The sequence below is a fragment of the Theobroma cacao genome, chromosome 7, assembly GCF_000208745.1.
Source record: "Theobroma cacao cultivar B97-61/B2 chromosome 7, Criollo_cocoa_genome_V2, whole genome shotgun sequence".
In the NCBI taxonomy this organism is placed as follows: Eukaryota; Viridiplantae; Streptophyta; class Magnoliopsida; order Malvales; family Malvaceae; genus Theobroma; species Theobroma cacao.
The window spans coordinates 743,756-761,542 of NC_030856.1; the positions used below are offsets into that span (position 1 = coordinate 743,756).

General features: G+C 38.0%; 2 protein-coding genes and 1 long non-coding RNA gene across 6 annotated transcripts; 2 read left to right on the forward strand and 1 right to left on the reverse strand.

Annotated features, from left to right (window-relative positions):
- LOC18593277 lies at positions 370-3,224 on the forward strand. Of its 2 annotated transcripts, XR_001928806.1 has the most exons (3): positions 370-610; positions 933-2,873; positions 2,944-3,224. It is a non-coding gene; the product is annotated as an uncharacterized LOC18593277 (long non-coding RNA). The 2 variants fall into 2 exon arrangements; XR_001928805.1 differs by having other exon boundaries at positions 933-3,166.
- LOC18593279 (probable L-type lectin-domain containing receptor kinase S.7) lies at positions 3,198-15,045 on the reverse strand. Of its 3 annotated transcripts, XM_018124771.1 has the most exons (11): positions 14,800-15,045; positions 11,143-14,066; positions 10,974-11,036; positions 9,220-10,594; positions 8,744-9,093; positions 8,477-8,656; positions 7,771-7,937; positions 7,552-7,643; positions 7,377-7,471; positions 7,261-7,296; positions 6,981-7,093 (listed from the first exon to the last, which is right to left on the reverse strand). In XM_018124771.1, exons 1-9 carry the CDS (start codon positions 14,960-14,962, stop codon positions 7,431-7,433), a joined length of 5,355 nt encoding a protein of 1,784 aa, XP_017980260.1. In that variant the 5' UTR covers positions 14,963-15,045; the 3' UTR covers positions 6,981-7,093; positions 7,261-7,296; positions 7,377-7,430. The 3 variants fall into 3 exon arrangements, with proteins under 3 accessions (XP_007020488.2, XP_017980260.1, XP_017980259.1); XM_018124770.1 differs by having other exon boundaries at positions 6,981-7,296; XM_007020426.2 differs by lacking the exons at positions 7,552-7,643; positions 7,771-7,937; positions 8,477-8,656; ... (3 more) ...; positions 11,143-14,066; positions 14,800-15,045 and adding an exon at positions 3,198-5,631 and having other exon boundaries at positions 7,031-7,296; positions 7,377-7,392.
- On the forward strand, positions 15,281-17,617 carry LOC18593280 (nicotinamide/nicotinic acid mononucleotide adenylyltransferase). Its single transcript, XM_007020430.2, has 9 exons — positions 15,281-15,438; positions 15,527-15,603; positions 15,697-15,782; positions 16,048-16,131; positions 16,291-16,375; positions 16,721-16,800; positions 16,943-17,044; positions 17,224-17,282; positions 17,383-17,617. The coding sequence occupies exons 1-9, from the start codon at positions 15,389-15,391 to the stop codon at positions 17,483-17,485; spliced, it is 726 nt and encodes a 241-aa protein (XP_007020492.1). The 5' UTR covers positions 15,281-15,388; the 3' UTR covers positions 17,486-17,617.

A 17,787-nucleotide genomic window follows, 5' to 3' on the forward strand; every position in this document is an offset into this window, starting at 1 on the left:
AGCACGCGTGATGCAACCCTTCCTCACGTGCATACCACCTGCTATAGCCGGTCACAATCTCTCCAAAATTGGTTGTGAGATTTTATTGCTTACAAAGCCTTCTTTTTCATATTTCCAAACAAAGAAAATTCCAAAAAATAAAATAAAAATAAAAATAGAGATTCTTGGTAAAACCCATAATAAATGTGACAGTGAAACTCTGGTTCTCTGTTAGAAACTGCCAAATAAAATTGAATTAAAAAAAATTAAACGTTAGGGTTTTGTTTGGGGGACCACTTAACAGCCAGTAGCCGGTCATAGCCATGCATTACTGGTTTTATTCGGTGATAAAAGCTAGTATAAAGAAAGGCTTGCTTTGCCTAAGTGTTCATGGCATTGTGGGTTTTAGAGTTACAAACTCTTACGTTACTTTTCTCTTCTCTTTGTTTCTTGTTTCTTCTGTTCTTTTTGGCAAGAAAACATGCTTTCAAAGGGAATGAGCGAAGGGTTTCGATGGTTTTTTTGATATGCCTTAACCTAAGAACCCCATGAAAAGCTGTTATAAGTCGTAACATATGTTTACTTAGAGTTCAAAGAAGTGGAGAAGAACTTGCAGCAAAGGGTTTTTCAGGTGAGTATCTGTGGTTATATCTGTGTTACAAGCAATTTGTTACTCTGGGTATTCATGTGTTAGCATGCATTTTCTTTCTTTCTGGGAAAAGGGTTTGAAATATTTTGGTTTCCATGAAGTTAAAATGCCTCAGACAGACATGTTTTTACATTGTAGTTAATAGTTTTCTGCAAGGAAGATGTCTATGTTTCATGATAAATGGGTTTGCATGCATGCATACATGCATGTATATTCTCTTGATCACTTCCAATATAGCTAATGCTAGTATTTTTCTCTTATTTCGGTTTAGATTCTGGTGATGATGATGATTTTCATGTGACAGAAGGTGAAATCCATGCATGGATGGTGTGTGGAAGAGAGAAGAGATGGGGAAGATCATGACCATGTTGACAGAAGAGAGAGAGCACAACCCGGCATCAGCTAAAGAAAGTCTTTGCTTTTGTTGGGAGTGTGCTTTCTCTTCTTCTGTCACCATCATCTTTTCACCCCCTCTCTCAAATATTCCTAGTATCATGATGCCCTTTCACATCAATAAGCTCTGCAGTAAATTTTTCCTTGACCCTGTGATCTCTTAATATTCTGTTAAGTAAAGTTTTTTACTGCTCTTAAAACTGATCAGAGAATGAACAATTAAAAGGTGATGGATCTTAGAATGTTTCAATATAGTCTTATGATCCTTCTTTGTATCTTTGTTGATATGTTCTTTTATGATCATCCGGTCAATAACAAGACAAATGATAGATCAATCCCCGACAGAAGCCTAGAAAGATACGGGAATGGGGGTTCATAGCTTTTTGAGATGCTTAATTTGATGATATAAACCATTGTTTTTGCTCTTATAACTATGTTCTACTACCTAGGAAGTCCAATTATGCTGATGCCTCTGTGACAGAAAAAAATGTTATCTTCCTTGTTTTACTAGTATTTCAGAATTTATATTCTTCTGATATATGAATCTTTTGCTGAGTTACAATGATACTGACAGATGATCACAGATGCAAAATGTCCTTTGCACATAACCAGTTTAAAGAGAAAAGGAAAATTTGTTTAATGATATATAATTGATGATCAAAGATATATAGAAAAATTAAATTAACATAGTGTAGGGTGAGAAAGTTTGTGACTTGTGAGTGCTCCACCTTGACCAGAATATAGGAAGATTGACAGAATATGTGATGGTTTGGAATAGCTTTACACCACTGGTGAAGAATCTCAGATTTATCTTTCTACGAAGAAAGCCTATTTGGCTATTTGTATAGGTGTCATGCAGACCCAGAAGCATATTGGAACCTTTACTCTTAAATAAACAATCCAGAATTTGGAAACTTTCCTTTTCTCTACACTCGTTGAATTGTTTGTAACACATTGGATCAGCAATATTCTTTGCACTATCATTGACAGATATTCTTTATATTAAAGGAAGAAAAGGATGGTAGATGCATACCCCATGATGTAATTTGTTTAAGCATGACATTGAATGATATTCTGAACACCTTTCCTATTTGTTTCTGCTGATGGTTTTATGTGATGAGGGATCAGATGGGACAACAATGATGACCGCAAGCGATTAGTAAAAACGAAATGGAAGTCTACAAAGATCAGTTCAGTAGAGAATTAAGGATGATCCAGCAACTTGTGGACAATAAGATTCAAAAGCATGAATCAGTCCAAGTTAATAATATGGAAGATGAATGCAGGGGGGTTGAAATGGAAGGAAAACTGAAACATGGATCCAAGGGCTGAGAGTTTTCACTTGTCATGTGGGAAACCTGGAACTGCCTTAACTTTAGCAGCTGAGAACTATTCAGGAAGCAACTATGAAACTTGAATATGATAAGAGTTTGGACTCAAATGTGGTCCCCCTGTTGCCCTGCTTGTAAAATCTTTTTCTTTTTGGCATGGTCTTGCCCTTTCCTCACATCAAACAGAAGAGCTGATACTTTGAAACTCTTTAGGAGAACTTTTATGTAAAAGGGGTAACTAGAGTGTATTGGGTTAATTTATTAAATTAGAATTTCTTTGTAATTTGCACATTGATATCTGCTTTTTTGCAGGCCCTTTTGCTTAGTTTGAATGCACTTTCATGGACATGATAAATAATGAAGAGAAGGCACTGGCAAAGCAATCTAAAAATAGCAGTTTAAAGCCTTCAAGGAAAATGATCTGTCTGGTGTTGGCATGCTCTTGGCAGTTTGATATTCTCGTAGATTCAAAGAGGATGGTGATGTTTGATGATTTACTGTGCTACATATGCTTGTTGCAGGTTGTGCCACATTTTTTCTTTTCTTTTGTTTTCCCAAGTATACAGTTAAACCATCCTTTAAAAATTGCAGTGGACAAGAGAGAAGGTAAATGCCAAGCACCCCCGAAGGGGAGGCCGGCAGGGTGGCCGACAGCGATGAGGGCATGAATGGTCATGTAGGAGGATCTGGAAAGCTTACAATCATGGACATTACACACCCTATCAAGGCCATGTGACAATGAAAAACTGAAAAAAAATCTAAGCAATCATATGAACTACTTAAGCCCAAAGAAAGATCAGGGCCTCTCTTGCAATGTGACTGTGAAAGGAGTTCAAGCTTTAATATCATTAAAAACTAGAGAAAACACTTCATTTCTTTGTTGGTTTTGTGTACATTAGGAGCAAGAATCTGAATCCAACTCGACCGGAAATGTTGCAGTTGCCAAGCTGGGAAAGAAACTAATCAGATGAACTAGCAATGGCCAGATCAGAGCAAAGGGCATTTTTAAAACTTTGGGAGGAATATATCTTCAGATTACAGCAGAGACCACATAGTTCAATACAGTACTTTTGAACTCAGACTAAATGAACTCCTAGTCTCTAATTAGCAAACTAAAGCAAAGTAGTTAACACTTTAACGATGATATAGAAAACCAATGAAAGAATCAAACAATTAATGAATTTTGCATCTGAGAAAATGAAACCTGACTCTAGGATCAGCTTTGAATTCCCACACTCAAGCAGTTGTTTTGCTTTCTTCATCATCTGAAACAATGTCCTCAACAGTTAAGCTACAAGAGAAAGAGAGACTTGGTTTCATCCTTGGCACAGCCATTGGCTCCGCCTCGCTGTTAAGGATCTGAAGGACTCTCCTGATTGAAGGCCTCTGAGCACTATCAGGGTGTGCACAGCTCAAACCTATAAGCAGCAGCTTCCTCATTTCTTCCTCCTTGAAATCCCCATTCAACCTTTTATCAGCAGCTGCAGTGATCCTTCCTTCACCATGCAATTTCCACACCCAGTCAACCAGATTCACCATTTTCTGGCTGTTTGGCTCCCTCTCAATTGGCCTCTTCCCACAGGCCACTTCAAGAATGACGACACCATAGCTAAAAACATCAGTTTTTTCAGTAGCTTTCCCATATTGAAGATACTCAGGAGCAAGGTAGCCCATAGTTCCTGCAGTAAGTGTCGAAACTGGACTCTTGTCATGATCCATCAGCCTTGCCAATCCGAAATCACCAAGTCTTGGATTAAAGTTCCCATCAAGCATTATATTACTAGTCTTTATGTCTCTGTGGATGACTTGCTGTTCACATTCTTGGTGCAGGTATGCTAAGACAGAGGACAATCCAACAGCAATATTTTGCCTGTGGGGCCATGTTAGCAATATGCCATTCTCAGCTTCTGGATGAAGCACCTTATCAAGGCTTCCATTAGGCATAAACTCATAAACAAGAAGCAATTCGCCCTTCTCAGCACACCAACCTTGTAGAGGAACCAGATTCTTGTGCCTCAAACCAGCTATAATGGACAATTCAGCAAGAAATTCAGATTTACCTTCATGGGAGTGTTTTGATCTTTTCACTGCACCAATAGTCCCCGAAGAAACGAAAATTGCCTTGTAAACATTTCCAAATGCACCACGTCCTATGATTCTACTTGAGTGAAACCCTCTTGTGGCTGCATGTACTTCTTTGTAACTAAACTCCCTTGGCCCTGCCAAAATCTCTGCTTTGAGACACTTTTCTGTTCTCATATCCTTCCATTTCTTCACAGAAACATAACCAAAAACTGCAAGAACCACAAAGAAGAAAGCCGGCCCCGCAATCCCAAGTCCTAACCCAAGCCTCTTGTGGTGCTTGTTGGTAGAATTTGATACGGGAACATCTGATATTATTGTAACTGAACTATCAGATACATTATGAGGATGTGATCTTGGTCTCACGGGAAGGAAACCAAAAGTCTTGAACTTCCAATTCACAATCGAATGAACTTCAGTACTCCCTTCTGTTGAAGCCGAAAAACCAACGAACATATCCTCTTTAAGGTAGCCAGACAAGTCAATATCCACAGATAGTAATGGCGTTAGAGGCTTTAAAGTTGAATAGCTTAAGAAAACATTCAAGGCCCTCAAATCATTCTTGTAATCAATCCAAGCAGTGATCAAATTCCCACTCTTTAAATCAATATCTTGCAACATTGCATCAGCTGTCTTGATTGAATTGAGCTTGTTGATATCCAAACCAACATGGTTCTGATTCGGATCATTGAACTGAGCATCAAGCTTGGTATCAAACTCAATGGCTAAAAACTTGTTCTTGGTCGACTGCGAAGAGTTAACAAGACCAAGATACCCTCCTGGACTCCCAAGAGTTTGGTTATCAGGCGACAGAAAAAATGTTAAGCCATCACCAAAAGAGCTCGGATTGACATTGTTGATGGAAAAAGAGAACTTTGTGGCAAAAGAAGCCGTGGTATTGGATTCTTGGTCAAAAAAATGGATTGGGTTGTTGTAGATAAGGCTGCCTGAGCTTGAAGAAGGAACACCAAGCTCCCTGGTGAGGCCTACTATCCCATTTTTAAGATGGGAATCGCCAAGGAGAGTGAGGTCCCTGACAGTGAAGTACTGGAAATCAAAGGTGGTGTTTTCAGCCGAGGCTAAAGATGGGAACTTGAAGCTGAAGAGAAGCAAGAAAACAAGAAGGTTTCTTGGTAGCATTGCTTTTGTTCTGATGGAGATTCTTGGAATGGAAAAGGATTACCAGAATGGGTTTCTCTGCAAGAAAGGAAAGGTTGTAATCAACAGTACATAAGTTAAGACAGTCTTGAGGGAAAATGCGGTTTAAACGGTTAGAAAACAGGCGCCGGTGGGGATTTGAAGAATAAAAAAGGAGAAAGGAACATGCAAAGATAATATTTTTATTAGATGGTATTTTGTTACTCTAATAATTATATACAGCATAACGGTTAGAAAGACTGAGTTTTGGACATTTGGGCAAATTTGGGGGGGAGGAATGGTGGTCCAAAAACGGTGTAGTTTTGAGGGTGATAATTGAAGAATTTGAGGGAGGGACCAAGAAACTGAAACGAGAGATACAAAGTGGGATTTTGTTTCAAATGTGACCGTTTTAAGGTGGGTGGGGGCTGTGTTTTCTGACTATTATTATTATTATTATTTATTTTCCATGACAAAGCCATGTGAATGATTCCCTGGGCATTTGACCCAATAATGTTGGATAGTCTAAAAACCAAAATAAATGGCCTATGGCCCACACATACTTTTTCTTCTGAATAATTTTTTGCTATTTTTATAACTTAAATTATTTCACATAATATTTTAGAAATATATTTTTTGTGATAGTTTCGTATAAATAAGTTTTATTCCAAAATAGAATTACCACTTAATTTCACTTGTAAAACTATCAGAATATATTTTTTAATTTATTAAAAAAATTTAACAGTATAACTCTTTTTGAAAATATTACCTATTCACGAAAAATAATTGAAAAATCGTATATGAAATTAACCGTTTTTTTTTTCTTATAAAATTGATGGGGTTTGAAATGGTATGCTTAATTCGATAACAAAAGGAACATATTTTGTTCAAATCTTCATGTAAATTAGCTTCACTCAACAACATAAATATTCAAGCAATACTTGTTCAAAACTGATTAAATAATGAGAACCCAATGCTGACACTGAATCCCATGAGATGTAGTACCTCTTGGTTACAGCATCTCAACATGGTCGGTGATATATCTATATACATAAATTAATCTATATAAAGAAATAAGTATAGATACTTAGAATCTAACTCAAACGGGCAACAAAGAAAGTTGGTCAGAAATGATGGGTGTCAGCTTGGGAAAAAGAGGGAGGGAGGCCAACAGTGAAATGTGAGTTCGGAGAAATCAATAATGACAAAAGCCCCATGCGACCATTGGGGTCCAATTGACAAACCCAAATCCAACCCTCATAGGCTTCCACGTCATGGAGCCGTTATAGTACTGCAAATATTATCCCCCCCTGCACCCACCACCCCTTTCCGTGTCTCAAATTTAAATCTAACGGATATTCGACTCGATCATACGAGTGTCGTATATTTGAGTTTGAGACAAAATAAAGTTGAAAAGGTCTAAATCTATGAAGTATAGATTTCGAATTCAAAGTCCTACCGTGTATAGAGACTTTGGAGGTATTTGTTGCAGCTTCAATGGCTTCCAAGTTCTTGACTTGAGCTATATTATTGAACAGTGAGAGGGATTAGAGGCAAACAGCCCTTTAACATTGGCATTGGAAGTTTTATCTACTGATATGAGACAATTGAGATATACATCATTGCTACAATTTTTTGTTTTTTGATTTTTTTTTTTTAATCTTCAGCAAAAGAAAATGTTGGAATCACCTGCTTCTTGCTCTTCCAAGAAGTCTCTTTATGACTCTGCCACAGAAAAAGCAAGAATGAGAATGGCAGTCACCATGGAAGCATGGAGAATATTAGCCATGGCAGGAAGAGCATACCTATGGGTTCATGCAAGAGCTCTCCTTTAGTTGGCTGCAGATACTATCCAGTATTTAACTCACACGATTTTGCTGCAACTTTCTTGGCAAGAGAACTATGGAAAAGAGAATTTAACTGTTAGTCCAACAGCAAACACATATAGTAGAAAGGTTTTACAGCATCTACGGTAATCACCTTCAGCTATGCTGCAGAAGCTTTTCGGGGGGAATATTACTTCTGGGTCTAGTTTTTGCTGGGAAGTTACAACCAGAGCCACACGATTTTTACTGCAAAAATCAACAAGAGTTAATTGGAAGTAATCTATCAGCATATTTCTTTGCAAGAAATGTGATAAATGTGGTTGTTAAGCTGAGAATCCATACTGTTTAGGACGACAAAACTGAGTTCACATACCTGGCCCATGAAGGAATAAATTTGCTATTAGGTTCATCATCATCTTCTTCTTCTTCATCTTCATCGTCAGAACCTTTGTATGGAGATATATCATATGATTGTTCCCGGCTTGTATCTGCAATTAGGCTATCACTCTCTGTTGTTGCTCTATCCGCGGTGCTCGGTACCTGAGAAAAGATTTAGTGTCCAGATGAGGCTCTAATGAAAGTCTTTCACAAACCATTGAATTAGTGGAAGAAACATCCAAGAGACAGTTCCAGTTAAACTGGTTCAATATGGCAAAATTTAGTCTCCATGATGTCACAAAGTTAGCAACAATCCAATTGAAAGGTCCCATTATAAATCCTGAATGGTCGATTCAATCAGTTTGCTGCATTCAAACTTTTCATAACAACTAGTTCTGCTTGAGTCACACTCCTATAAGAAATTCTCATGTCAGGTGTTGCACATATTGCATTAATGGAAAACATATTTTATGCCCTCTCAGTGCAAACTGAGAGAATACTTAAGCATTTGCTCCATGCTATAAGACTTAGCGTTGCCCTATCAAACAGGTTTTCAGATGATTTATGATAAAGAGACATGGGATTTAGTTTAATATAGCAGTAATACTAAGAGGAACTCTTAAAATTCCTTGTATTTAACCCATAGAAGGGACAAGGTCAAATTGTATCTCTGTTGCAGCTATGCTAAAAGAAGTTTTTACCTTTGCATTGCAATCTCCAACGGCCATGCTTGCTTTTACGGCATCAGAAATTGAAGCAACAGCCGTCCTTAATTCTGTCTCTAACATTTTCCCTTCATTTCTGTCTGCTATTTCTTTTTGCATCTGCTCATGCTTCACTGCTTCATTATTAGGAACCGTCATTGTTTGTGCTTTCTCATCCTACAGCAGACATCCACAATTTAATGCCATACCACAAAAAGGAAAGATTTAAAGACAAATCATTGTCTACAGCAGAAGGGAGTTTACCGGGGCTTGGCAGTTCTTTTCTTTCTCATCCTTCTTTGCACATAATTTTTCTTCAGGAGCACGCTGCTGCCTCCGTGCTTCCTCCATACGCTTTCTTTTTCTTTCTTTCTCCAACCTTTCTTCCTCTTCCCTCTGTCTTTTCTTCGCAGCCATATCAGCCTCTTTTTTCTTTCGTTCTTCTTCTTTCTTTTTCTTCTCAATCTCCAACTGCCTCAAATTTTCTTGCTCCAACCTCGCTCGTTCAAGTTTCAAGGCCTCCTTCTTCATCTTACGATCATTCTCTTTCTTTTCTGCAAGTCTCTTTGCAGCTTCAGCAGCCTCCAGGGCCTTCACTTTAACATCCCTCTTCCCTAAAAGGAATTACAAATAACTTAAAGTATCTGCATAGTCTATATCTAATACAGTTTTCATAAAATGCTGGGGAGAAATGAGAGAAAAAGAATGGCCGGAGAAAAAAGATATGAGAAAATGATTACCAGTGATAATAGCAGCTGCCTGTTTTTGCTGAACCATTGGAATGAACGAAGTGACATTTGAGACTATATTATTGACCTTTGACTTCTTTTGTGAGAAACTTGGCCCTCCGTTTCTCAGACTGGTTTTCCCAGATAGTTTTGGTTTACTGAACCCATTACGAAGTGATTCACTTGCCCTCTTGGTACCATTTGCCCCTGGTGGTATACTCAGGTTTTCTTTCATCTTATTTGTTTCTCTCCTCTTGCTGGCATTGTGTTTTCCAGCCTTTTGTTTGACCCCATTCTTAGTCCCAGTGAAGCTGTAGGTTGTGTTCACAGAGTCCAGACTATCTCTAACGGTAAATATTTCAGCTCCAGAAACTGATGCAGGAACATTTGGACATTCCCTTATCTCAGTAAGTGGTTTTCTTTGGACAGAGCAAGTCACGATTTTGGAAGTGCTGCCTTCCTGAAATGCATCAACCACCTCGTCTGTGTTCTCATTTTCTTCATTGATGCAGGGAAGCTCCAGATTTAGGCTACCTCGCTTCTCTGAACTGCCAGAGTTTGAAGCGATCCTATCCCAGAGCTTGCCAACTGGAGAAAGATAAGGTTTCTTCACATCTCCAGTAACTTGAGAACTAGAAAACGGCAAGCGATCAGAAAAGTATCCTCCAAGAAAAGCATGGTTCGTATCCTCACCAAAGCAACTAGTGCTAGCTTTAAGTTGACTTTTTCTGTCATCATTTATAGGAAGGGTGCTCTTCGGGTCCACGCATTCTAGGAGCCCATTAGGAACAGACTGGTAAAGATCGGTTGTTCGGTGCAATTTATAAGTGGTTGGAAATTGGGATAATGGGGTATGGATGCAAGCAGACTTACAAAGCTGTTCCAGAAGGCTAGCACGTTCTATTGTAGTCTTTGGCAGGTCCAATTTGTCAAAACTAATTCCATCTCCACCAATGCATATTTGTTCACTATCTGTCTGCATAATGAATCCCTCAAGTTCTGGATTGGTCTGATCAGCACTGATCAAGTCTGCAGGGGGTTGACACGGAGAACTAATTGGACAAGTTGAAAACTCACCATCTTCTCCAAGTTGAGATTTGCTTTCTTCCTCGCTCCTTTCATCACAAGTCAACTGTTCAATATTTCCAAATTCTGATTTATCCCCAACATTCAATAAAATTTGGTTCTCGTCTGCAGTGCATTTCCTTGTTGAACCAAACATAATACTGGATGGACCTACTGCTCCTGTTCCCTCCGCTGAGTGATCTTCAGAATTTTCAAGGGTCTCTTGCGGCAAACTTGAGACAGAAGCCACAGCAAATTGTTTATGCATAAAAGTGGAAGGGATTGCTTCACTTCTGCTACTCTCTTTCCAACTACATTTGCCCTGGCAAGCACAATTATAAGGCATTCGCTTAGCTAAAAGTGTTCAATTGCATATAGGAAAGCAACCTGTGCAATGTATGGAAAAACTGTTCCAGATATATAAGTATGCTAATTATAAAATCAAGCCATAGCGTAGCTGCTATCCAGATGTCTGCTGTGAAATCTTTTGCCTCCTAAAGTTTTTCACACATGCCAATTCAAGATTAACCTCCTAGGAGGTAATATCATCATTGAAACAAACAACTAAGTTTAACTTAATCTATTGTTTTCATGACAAGAGAGGGTAGACGACATCACTATCTCATGAGAAGTTGTAGATATTACTAAAATAATGAGGAATTAAAACTAGAGGAAGATTCAATCCCCATTATGTAGCATACCGTGTTCTGATCTTCTTCATCAACTAGAGACTTATTGGCATTTAATTGCATAACATCTTCATCCTGAGACAAAGAAAGGTGCTGAGATTTAAGATATGCTTAGAGTTATCATATACAAAAGCCACATTCCTTGTAATAAAACCCAGTAAGTACACTCAAGTGGCTTTACCTTCAAGCTTAATGACAAAGACAGGGAATTACTTTGTTGACCACCAATCTTCCTCCGCTTATGAGGCCATGAACCCTCCACATGAGAGCCAGAATGTCTACCTGGCTGTACGAACTGAATTGCAAACTTGCGTTCACTTGATTTTGCATGTGTGGGATCTTGAACTGAATCAGTGTCATCAGCAATACATCTTCCCATTGAGTCTGCATTTCGATTTTGAGAAGGACATAACTCCATTTTCTGTTTCACAGAATGACCCTTAGTTTCTTTAATTAGTGCAGTAAAAGGATGCTCAATTGCATCAGTGGAAGTTGCATCTACTTTTCTTAGCAGGGCGGGGCTACAAACTTCATTGAAATCGATATCTGCCAAAATTGCAGGACCACTACATACATTAGTATTACAATTACACTCTTCTGGGACAGATGTTGCAGATTTTAGTACTGCAAGCTTCCTATAATCCTTCTCAAAGAGATAATTCGTCCCAGTATCAGCATTTAATCTAGATCCTGAAGCATCTTTTTTTGAGTTTCCAAGCAAATTTTCATTAGAAACTTTTAAAGTAGTTGAATGATGTTCCATGAAAATTTTCTGTTCAGAGATTTTGTTGCTTTCAGGCAGCATACTTGTTACAGCATCTGTAGAAGCCTCAGGTGTTTCTTTTACTGACAACACGACATTTAAATTTGAAGTTCTACCTGGTCCAGATGTCTTGTTCAAATCTGTTTCGGACTGTTTCTCTTCTTTGCTATAGGCTTCCCGCTCCTCCAACAACTGCTTTACAGGGGACGAGTTGTATTTTTCTTGGTAGTGAACAGGAGTTACTTCATCCAGCTTATCTGCAGAAGGAAGCCATGCAAGAGGCCTTTCCTTCAATGATTTGATCTCTTCTTCACTTTCTAATGCAGGACTAGAAGCTTCATTCAAAGTGCACTCTCCTAAATTATCAAAATCAAGTTGCTTGGGCATCACTATCATAGCAGATGCAGAGTGTGGGCTTGTTACTACTACTTCCAACTCAATTCTTTCATACCTATTCAATGACTTTTCAAGAGGAGGATTGTTAGCACCATCCAAGTTAGATGCAGAACTAGCTGAATGAGACTCAACTAACTCATCAGAATCTGCATCAGTGTCTGCAACAATTGCAACACATTGGTTCAAGTCAGCAAGATTACTGTCATTGGCACAAGGCAAGGAATCTACTTGAGTATCAGGAACTTCCTTAAGTTCAACCCCTTCAGAGCTGTCTGATGACTTTGCATATGGGGACTTGTTGGAAGCTGTTGATTTGCACTGTGTAACTTCATACTCCAGAGTATTAGAGGAATCAACAAGTTTAAACAATTTTGCACTACAATTAGCTCCCGACCTGGTACTACCATCATTATATTGATCTACAACAGCATTCTCCTTTGTTTCATAGTCACTTGTTTTGGCCTTTATCCCACAACTTTCATCACTGATATCAAAAGGCTTAATCAACTCCTCAAGATCATTAACATGGCAGGCCAGCTGCATTGATTTACAAATGCCATCATCGATGCTCCTATCAGGACAGCTATCCAACTTCAAATGCTTATTCACACAGTTATGCTGTTGGCTAGAACTTCTGGATCTTGTTAATCTTCCTTGATAAACGTTGCTTTCCTTTTCCTTGATTAGGTGGTCTCTTGCTTCAATATAACCACAACTCTCATCAGACATAACAGCAGGCTTTACTGATTCCAACAACTCATCAACAGCATTAGGCTGTTGTTTTGATTGGCAGGTGGATTTTATAAGCAAATCGCCATCCTGCTTTGCAGCATCAGAAGCTTTACCTGCACATGAAAGCCCATTTACAGACTTGGGAGATTGGACAGAACTTCTAGATCTTGTGATGCTACCAGAGTAAATATTTTCTGCCCTCTCCTTGCTCTGGCATTGACTTCTTTCTTCTTTTGCTAATACACAAGTTACAACATTACCAACTGGTTTGACAAATTGCAATAACTCATCAGCTGCATCAGACTGTAGTCTTGATTTGTTTATGGATTCAGTAAGCACAATACCATCCTGCTTTGCACTTGGAGGACCATTCACAGACTTTGGAGGTTGACCAGAACTTCTTGACCTTGTGATTCTACCTGAGTAAACATCTTCACCCCTTTCCTTGCTCTGGCATTGACTGTTTTCTTCATTTTTCACTGCACAACTTACAGTATTATGAAAAGGTTCGACAAAGTTTGATTCCAATAACTCATGAAGAACATCAGGCTGTTGTCCTGAATTACCGGTGGATTCTGTATGTACCACACCATCCTGCTTTGCAACACAAGAAGTGTTGCCTGCATCTGAAGGCCCACTCACAGACTTGGGAGGTTGGACAGAACTTCTAGATCTTGTGACTCTACCAGAGTAAACATTTTCACTCCTTTCTTTGCTCCAGCATTGCCTTCTTTCTTCCTCCTTTTCTGCATAACTCACAACGTTATCACAAGATCTGATCAATTCCAACTTATCCACAGAATCAGACCATAAACAAGCAATCTTGGACCCTTTGTTTTGACTATTGCAAGCATCACCATTCTTATCAGAACTCTCAATGTTTTTACATGCTTTCACACTACTTCGATGCTCTAGAGCCCGTTGCCTAGACCTAGACCTCTGGATTCTTGCCAGCGATAAACCAGGGTCAGGACAAATATCTGAGATCATCCCATCTCCACAATCTTGAGGAGGAGATGTAACACTAGGATCCAGCTCATCACCTTTACCAGAAAGACACTGATCTAAGCCTTCATTCCAAGCATCAACTCGGGTGCATAAAACACTGGGTAACTGCACATTATCAACTGGCTGCTGGTACAGAGAATAGTAAGGAATGGAAGGCTGTGGATTTGGATGTAGGAGTCCCGAGATAAGATCTTCCTTATTCAACTCTGCAATTAAAAAGAGCAGACTCTTCCTTATTCAAAATCCACTAAAAAGATGTGTTAAACAGACTATTAGACAGATAATTCTAAAAGTACTTGCTATGTTAAGTTCTGAAATCGAAATACAATCAAGAATCAAATGAAAGAAGACTTTGAAAATAAATATGGAAAGTGCTTTTCTAGCTTTCAAGTTTCAAAATTTGAAAAACTGAGTCAAGTTTATGTACGTGAAATTAATGAAGCATTGCTGTAAATATTTTCTAGTCTAAAAAGAATTAAGCATTAATTCAAAATTATTGAAATTAATTAAAAGGTAAAAATCAGTATTGCCTTTGAATTTAAAAGAAAATACTAAAAAGAAATTAAAGACGCTGTTGCTAAAGAAATCTTCAATCGATTCTTCGAATCTTCTAACAGCAGGAACGACAGAAAGAAGAAGAAAATTCACCGTATTCAATGGAGAAGAATCAAATCTAAGCATTATTAAGGATAATAAAATCACATTCAAAATATACTTCATAAACCTTCGAAAAAATGGAAAATGTAAAGCTGAAAGGGAAAAGGAATTCAATCGACTCTTCCAATCTTAAAACAGCAAGAACAACAGAAAGAAAAAGCAATATTCACCGTATTCAATAGAGAAGAATCAAATCTAAGCATTATTAAAGAAGAAGAAACTTCATAAACGTTCGAAAAAATGGAAAATGTACAGCTGAATAGGGAGAAAGAAGGAGATTACCGGTGTGAGAAGTGGAGAGGAGCCAAGGCGGGGGAACGAAGCCGTCGATGAGACACTTGGAGGCGAGGTGGTGATCGAAGAGAAGGATCTGCTGCTTCACGTGGTCGATTATCCGATCCTTCCTCTCGAAGATCTGAACCAACACCTTCTCTATCGTCGACATATCTCTTCTTCTTCTTCTTCTTCAATAGCCACGATTTTCCATCTACAGCGAAACAAAAATGGAGTTTTTCCGATTGATTTTGGCTAGAGAGAGAGGGAGATACGCGCGGTTCTAGAATTTGAAATTGAGGGGTCAATCTGATAATTTCTTGACTGTTCGGTGGCAAAATAGGTATTTCATATTTTCATTGACATCCACGACGTCGTTTCCTCTTCCCTTCTTTTTCTAATAAAACGACGTCGCGTAAAGTGAATTTACGTGAATCATACGACGTCGTTATTGACACGGTAAATGCTCAGGGTCTCCTCCTCCCTGTTTTCCTCGTCTGCGTGTTTTTCAAGGTGAACCTTTGATTCCTATAAACTTTGTTCTTCCTCTTCTTTATCTTCAGAATTTTACTAAAAGTATCAAAGAATCATTGCTTGAATGGAAATCCCATTGCCTCTGAATAAACTATCTCTACCATCAATAACCAAGTAAGTTCCTTCTTGTGTTTTTGTTTTCATTTTTTTCTAATTTTATTGACACAATTATTTCTCTTTTTCTTTGTTTTTTTGTTCAAAGTGGGGATAGTGTATATGTCGTTTTGGTATCCACTGGAAGCTTCAATCCTCCTACTTTGATGCACTTACGCATGTTTGGTATGTGTTATTTCTCTCTTGTTCTCCTTCTTTTCCTTTTGTTAGTTTATTTTTCATTTCTTTTTATTAGTTTTGTTGTTCTTTTATGGTTAGAGCTGGCCAGAGATGCATTGAATTCAGATGGGTTTTGTGTTATAGGAGGCTATATGTCACCTGTAAATGATGCATACAAGAAAAAGGTGAGTCTTTGCTGAATTGCTAATGGTAGAATTTACAAAAAAAAATCCTCAACTTTTGTTTTGATGTCATTAGCATCTTGGAAATGGTAGATGATTTGGTTGCCTATAGTTGATGAAACTCGATTGCCGGTGTATAAGATAATGATCCTGAAACAAAATGAATCAATGGATAGAGGCAACAGTGTATTATTCAAGGTTCATATGTGCTTGTCTTGTTCTATGGTTATATATACAACAATTGAGTAGCTTTATCTAATGATTGCAGGGCCTTATAGCTGCTGAACATCGAACCGAGTTGTGTAATTTAGCCTGCAAAAGTTCTGAATTTATAATGGTAGATCCTTGGGAGGTAACTAATTTTTCCTTCTCTGGCTGCATTTTGCAAATTTGTTCAGAAATCGGAGTTTGATTTTATAGCATATCTATGCGTTGCGAAGTATGATTTGGCCTTGTTTCTTTTCAAATTTTTGTCTGAAACTAACCCGAAACTTTTGATGCTTTCTCACAGGCAAATCAAAGCACTTTTCAGCGCACTCTAACTGTTTTGTCTCGAGTCAAGAGCTTCTTGACTGAGGGTGGACTAATACCCAAGGGTATGTAAGCAGGAAACTTATCCTTGCTTTCCTTGCTTTATGTGTTGAGCAACATAATCCTGATTATGTCATCCTAATTCCTCCTATCAGTATAATTAATAGATATATATATATATATATATATACACACGTATCAGCGAGCGAGAGTGGGTTGATTGCTTGATTGTATTGGAGGATATGTTCTGTTGCTCAGGAACTATCTCTCCAAGATCTATCATATTACAATTCAATAACTTTACTTCCTTTATGTATTTTTACCTTTAGCTTTCCTCCTAATGATGTTTAATGGAATCTCCTCGTTGTTCCACAGGAGATACTAAGTGTGATATCTCTGGCTTTTTGCAGAATCCCTTAAAGTCATGCTTGTTTGTGGTTCTGATTTACTTCAATCTTTTAGCATTCCTGGCTTTTGGATCCCGGAGCAGGTATATGCTTATATTAGTTTGTATGATATAGATGTTACCGGATTGAGGAGACTTAACATTATCATTATTCTAAGTTTTGTGCTTACACTGGCACAATTTGAATCTGAAAACACCAACTTTAATTATTTTTATCAAATTCCAGGTTAGATCCATATGCAAAGATTATGGTGTGGTTTGCATTCGCAGAGAAGGACAAGATGTGGAAAAAATCATCACTGACGATGAAATTTTGAATGAAAACAGGGTGAGTCGAATTTCTTTATTTTTTCCAATTTTCCACAAGCAGCAAAATCAAGGCCTTAATTCCTGGTCATTACTCTTGACAATATCTGAATTTTTGGTCAACTCTGTAAGAGAACTTTGAACTTTGACTAGTTAGATACATATCACTACTGTTAGCATTATGCTCTTTGTTTCTTTCAGGATAACATAAAAATTGTGGATGAACTAGTACCAAACCTAATCAGTTCAACTAAAGTGAGGTAAACTGCTTTATTTGTTAATGTACTGAACGAAAAATCTAACATCTTTTCCGAGGCTAATATTAGTGGAGATCCCCCTTGTTTTCTTCATTTGGTCCAGGGAATGCATTTCAAGAGGATTGTCTATAAAATACCTGACAGTAGATGAAGTGATTGATTATATCAGAAAACACCATCTGTACTTGAACTTGGATGAGAAGTGACGATCGAATTAACAAATCTTTTAATTCTTATCTGTAAAAGACCATAATTCTTTTAATTCTTTTCTGTAAAAGACCATAATTGATTAAATAAACATGGTGGCTTACAATCGTTGGGATTCTATTTTGTTTTCATTTGTATAGAAGCAGCAATTCTACTATCTTACCAATCTGTGAGCCATGGATTGAACTCAACTCTATCACCACTCCTGTTAACCTCAGCCAGGGTAAAGGTTCAGTTTTACAAGTTAACAGCGCAATTCTACTTTCTTACCAATCTGTGAGCCATGGATTGCACTTACTCT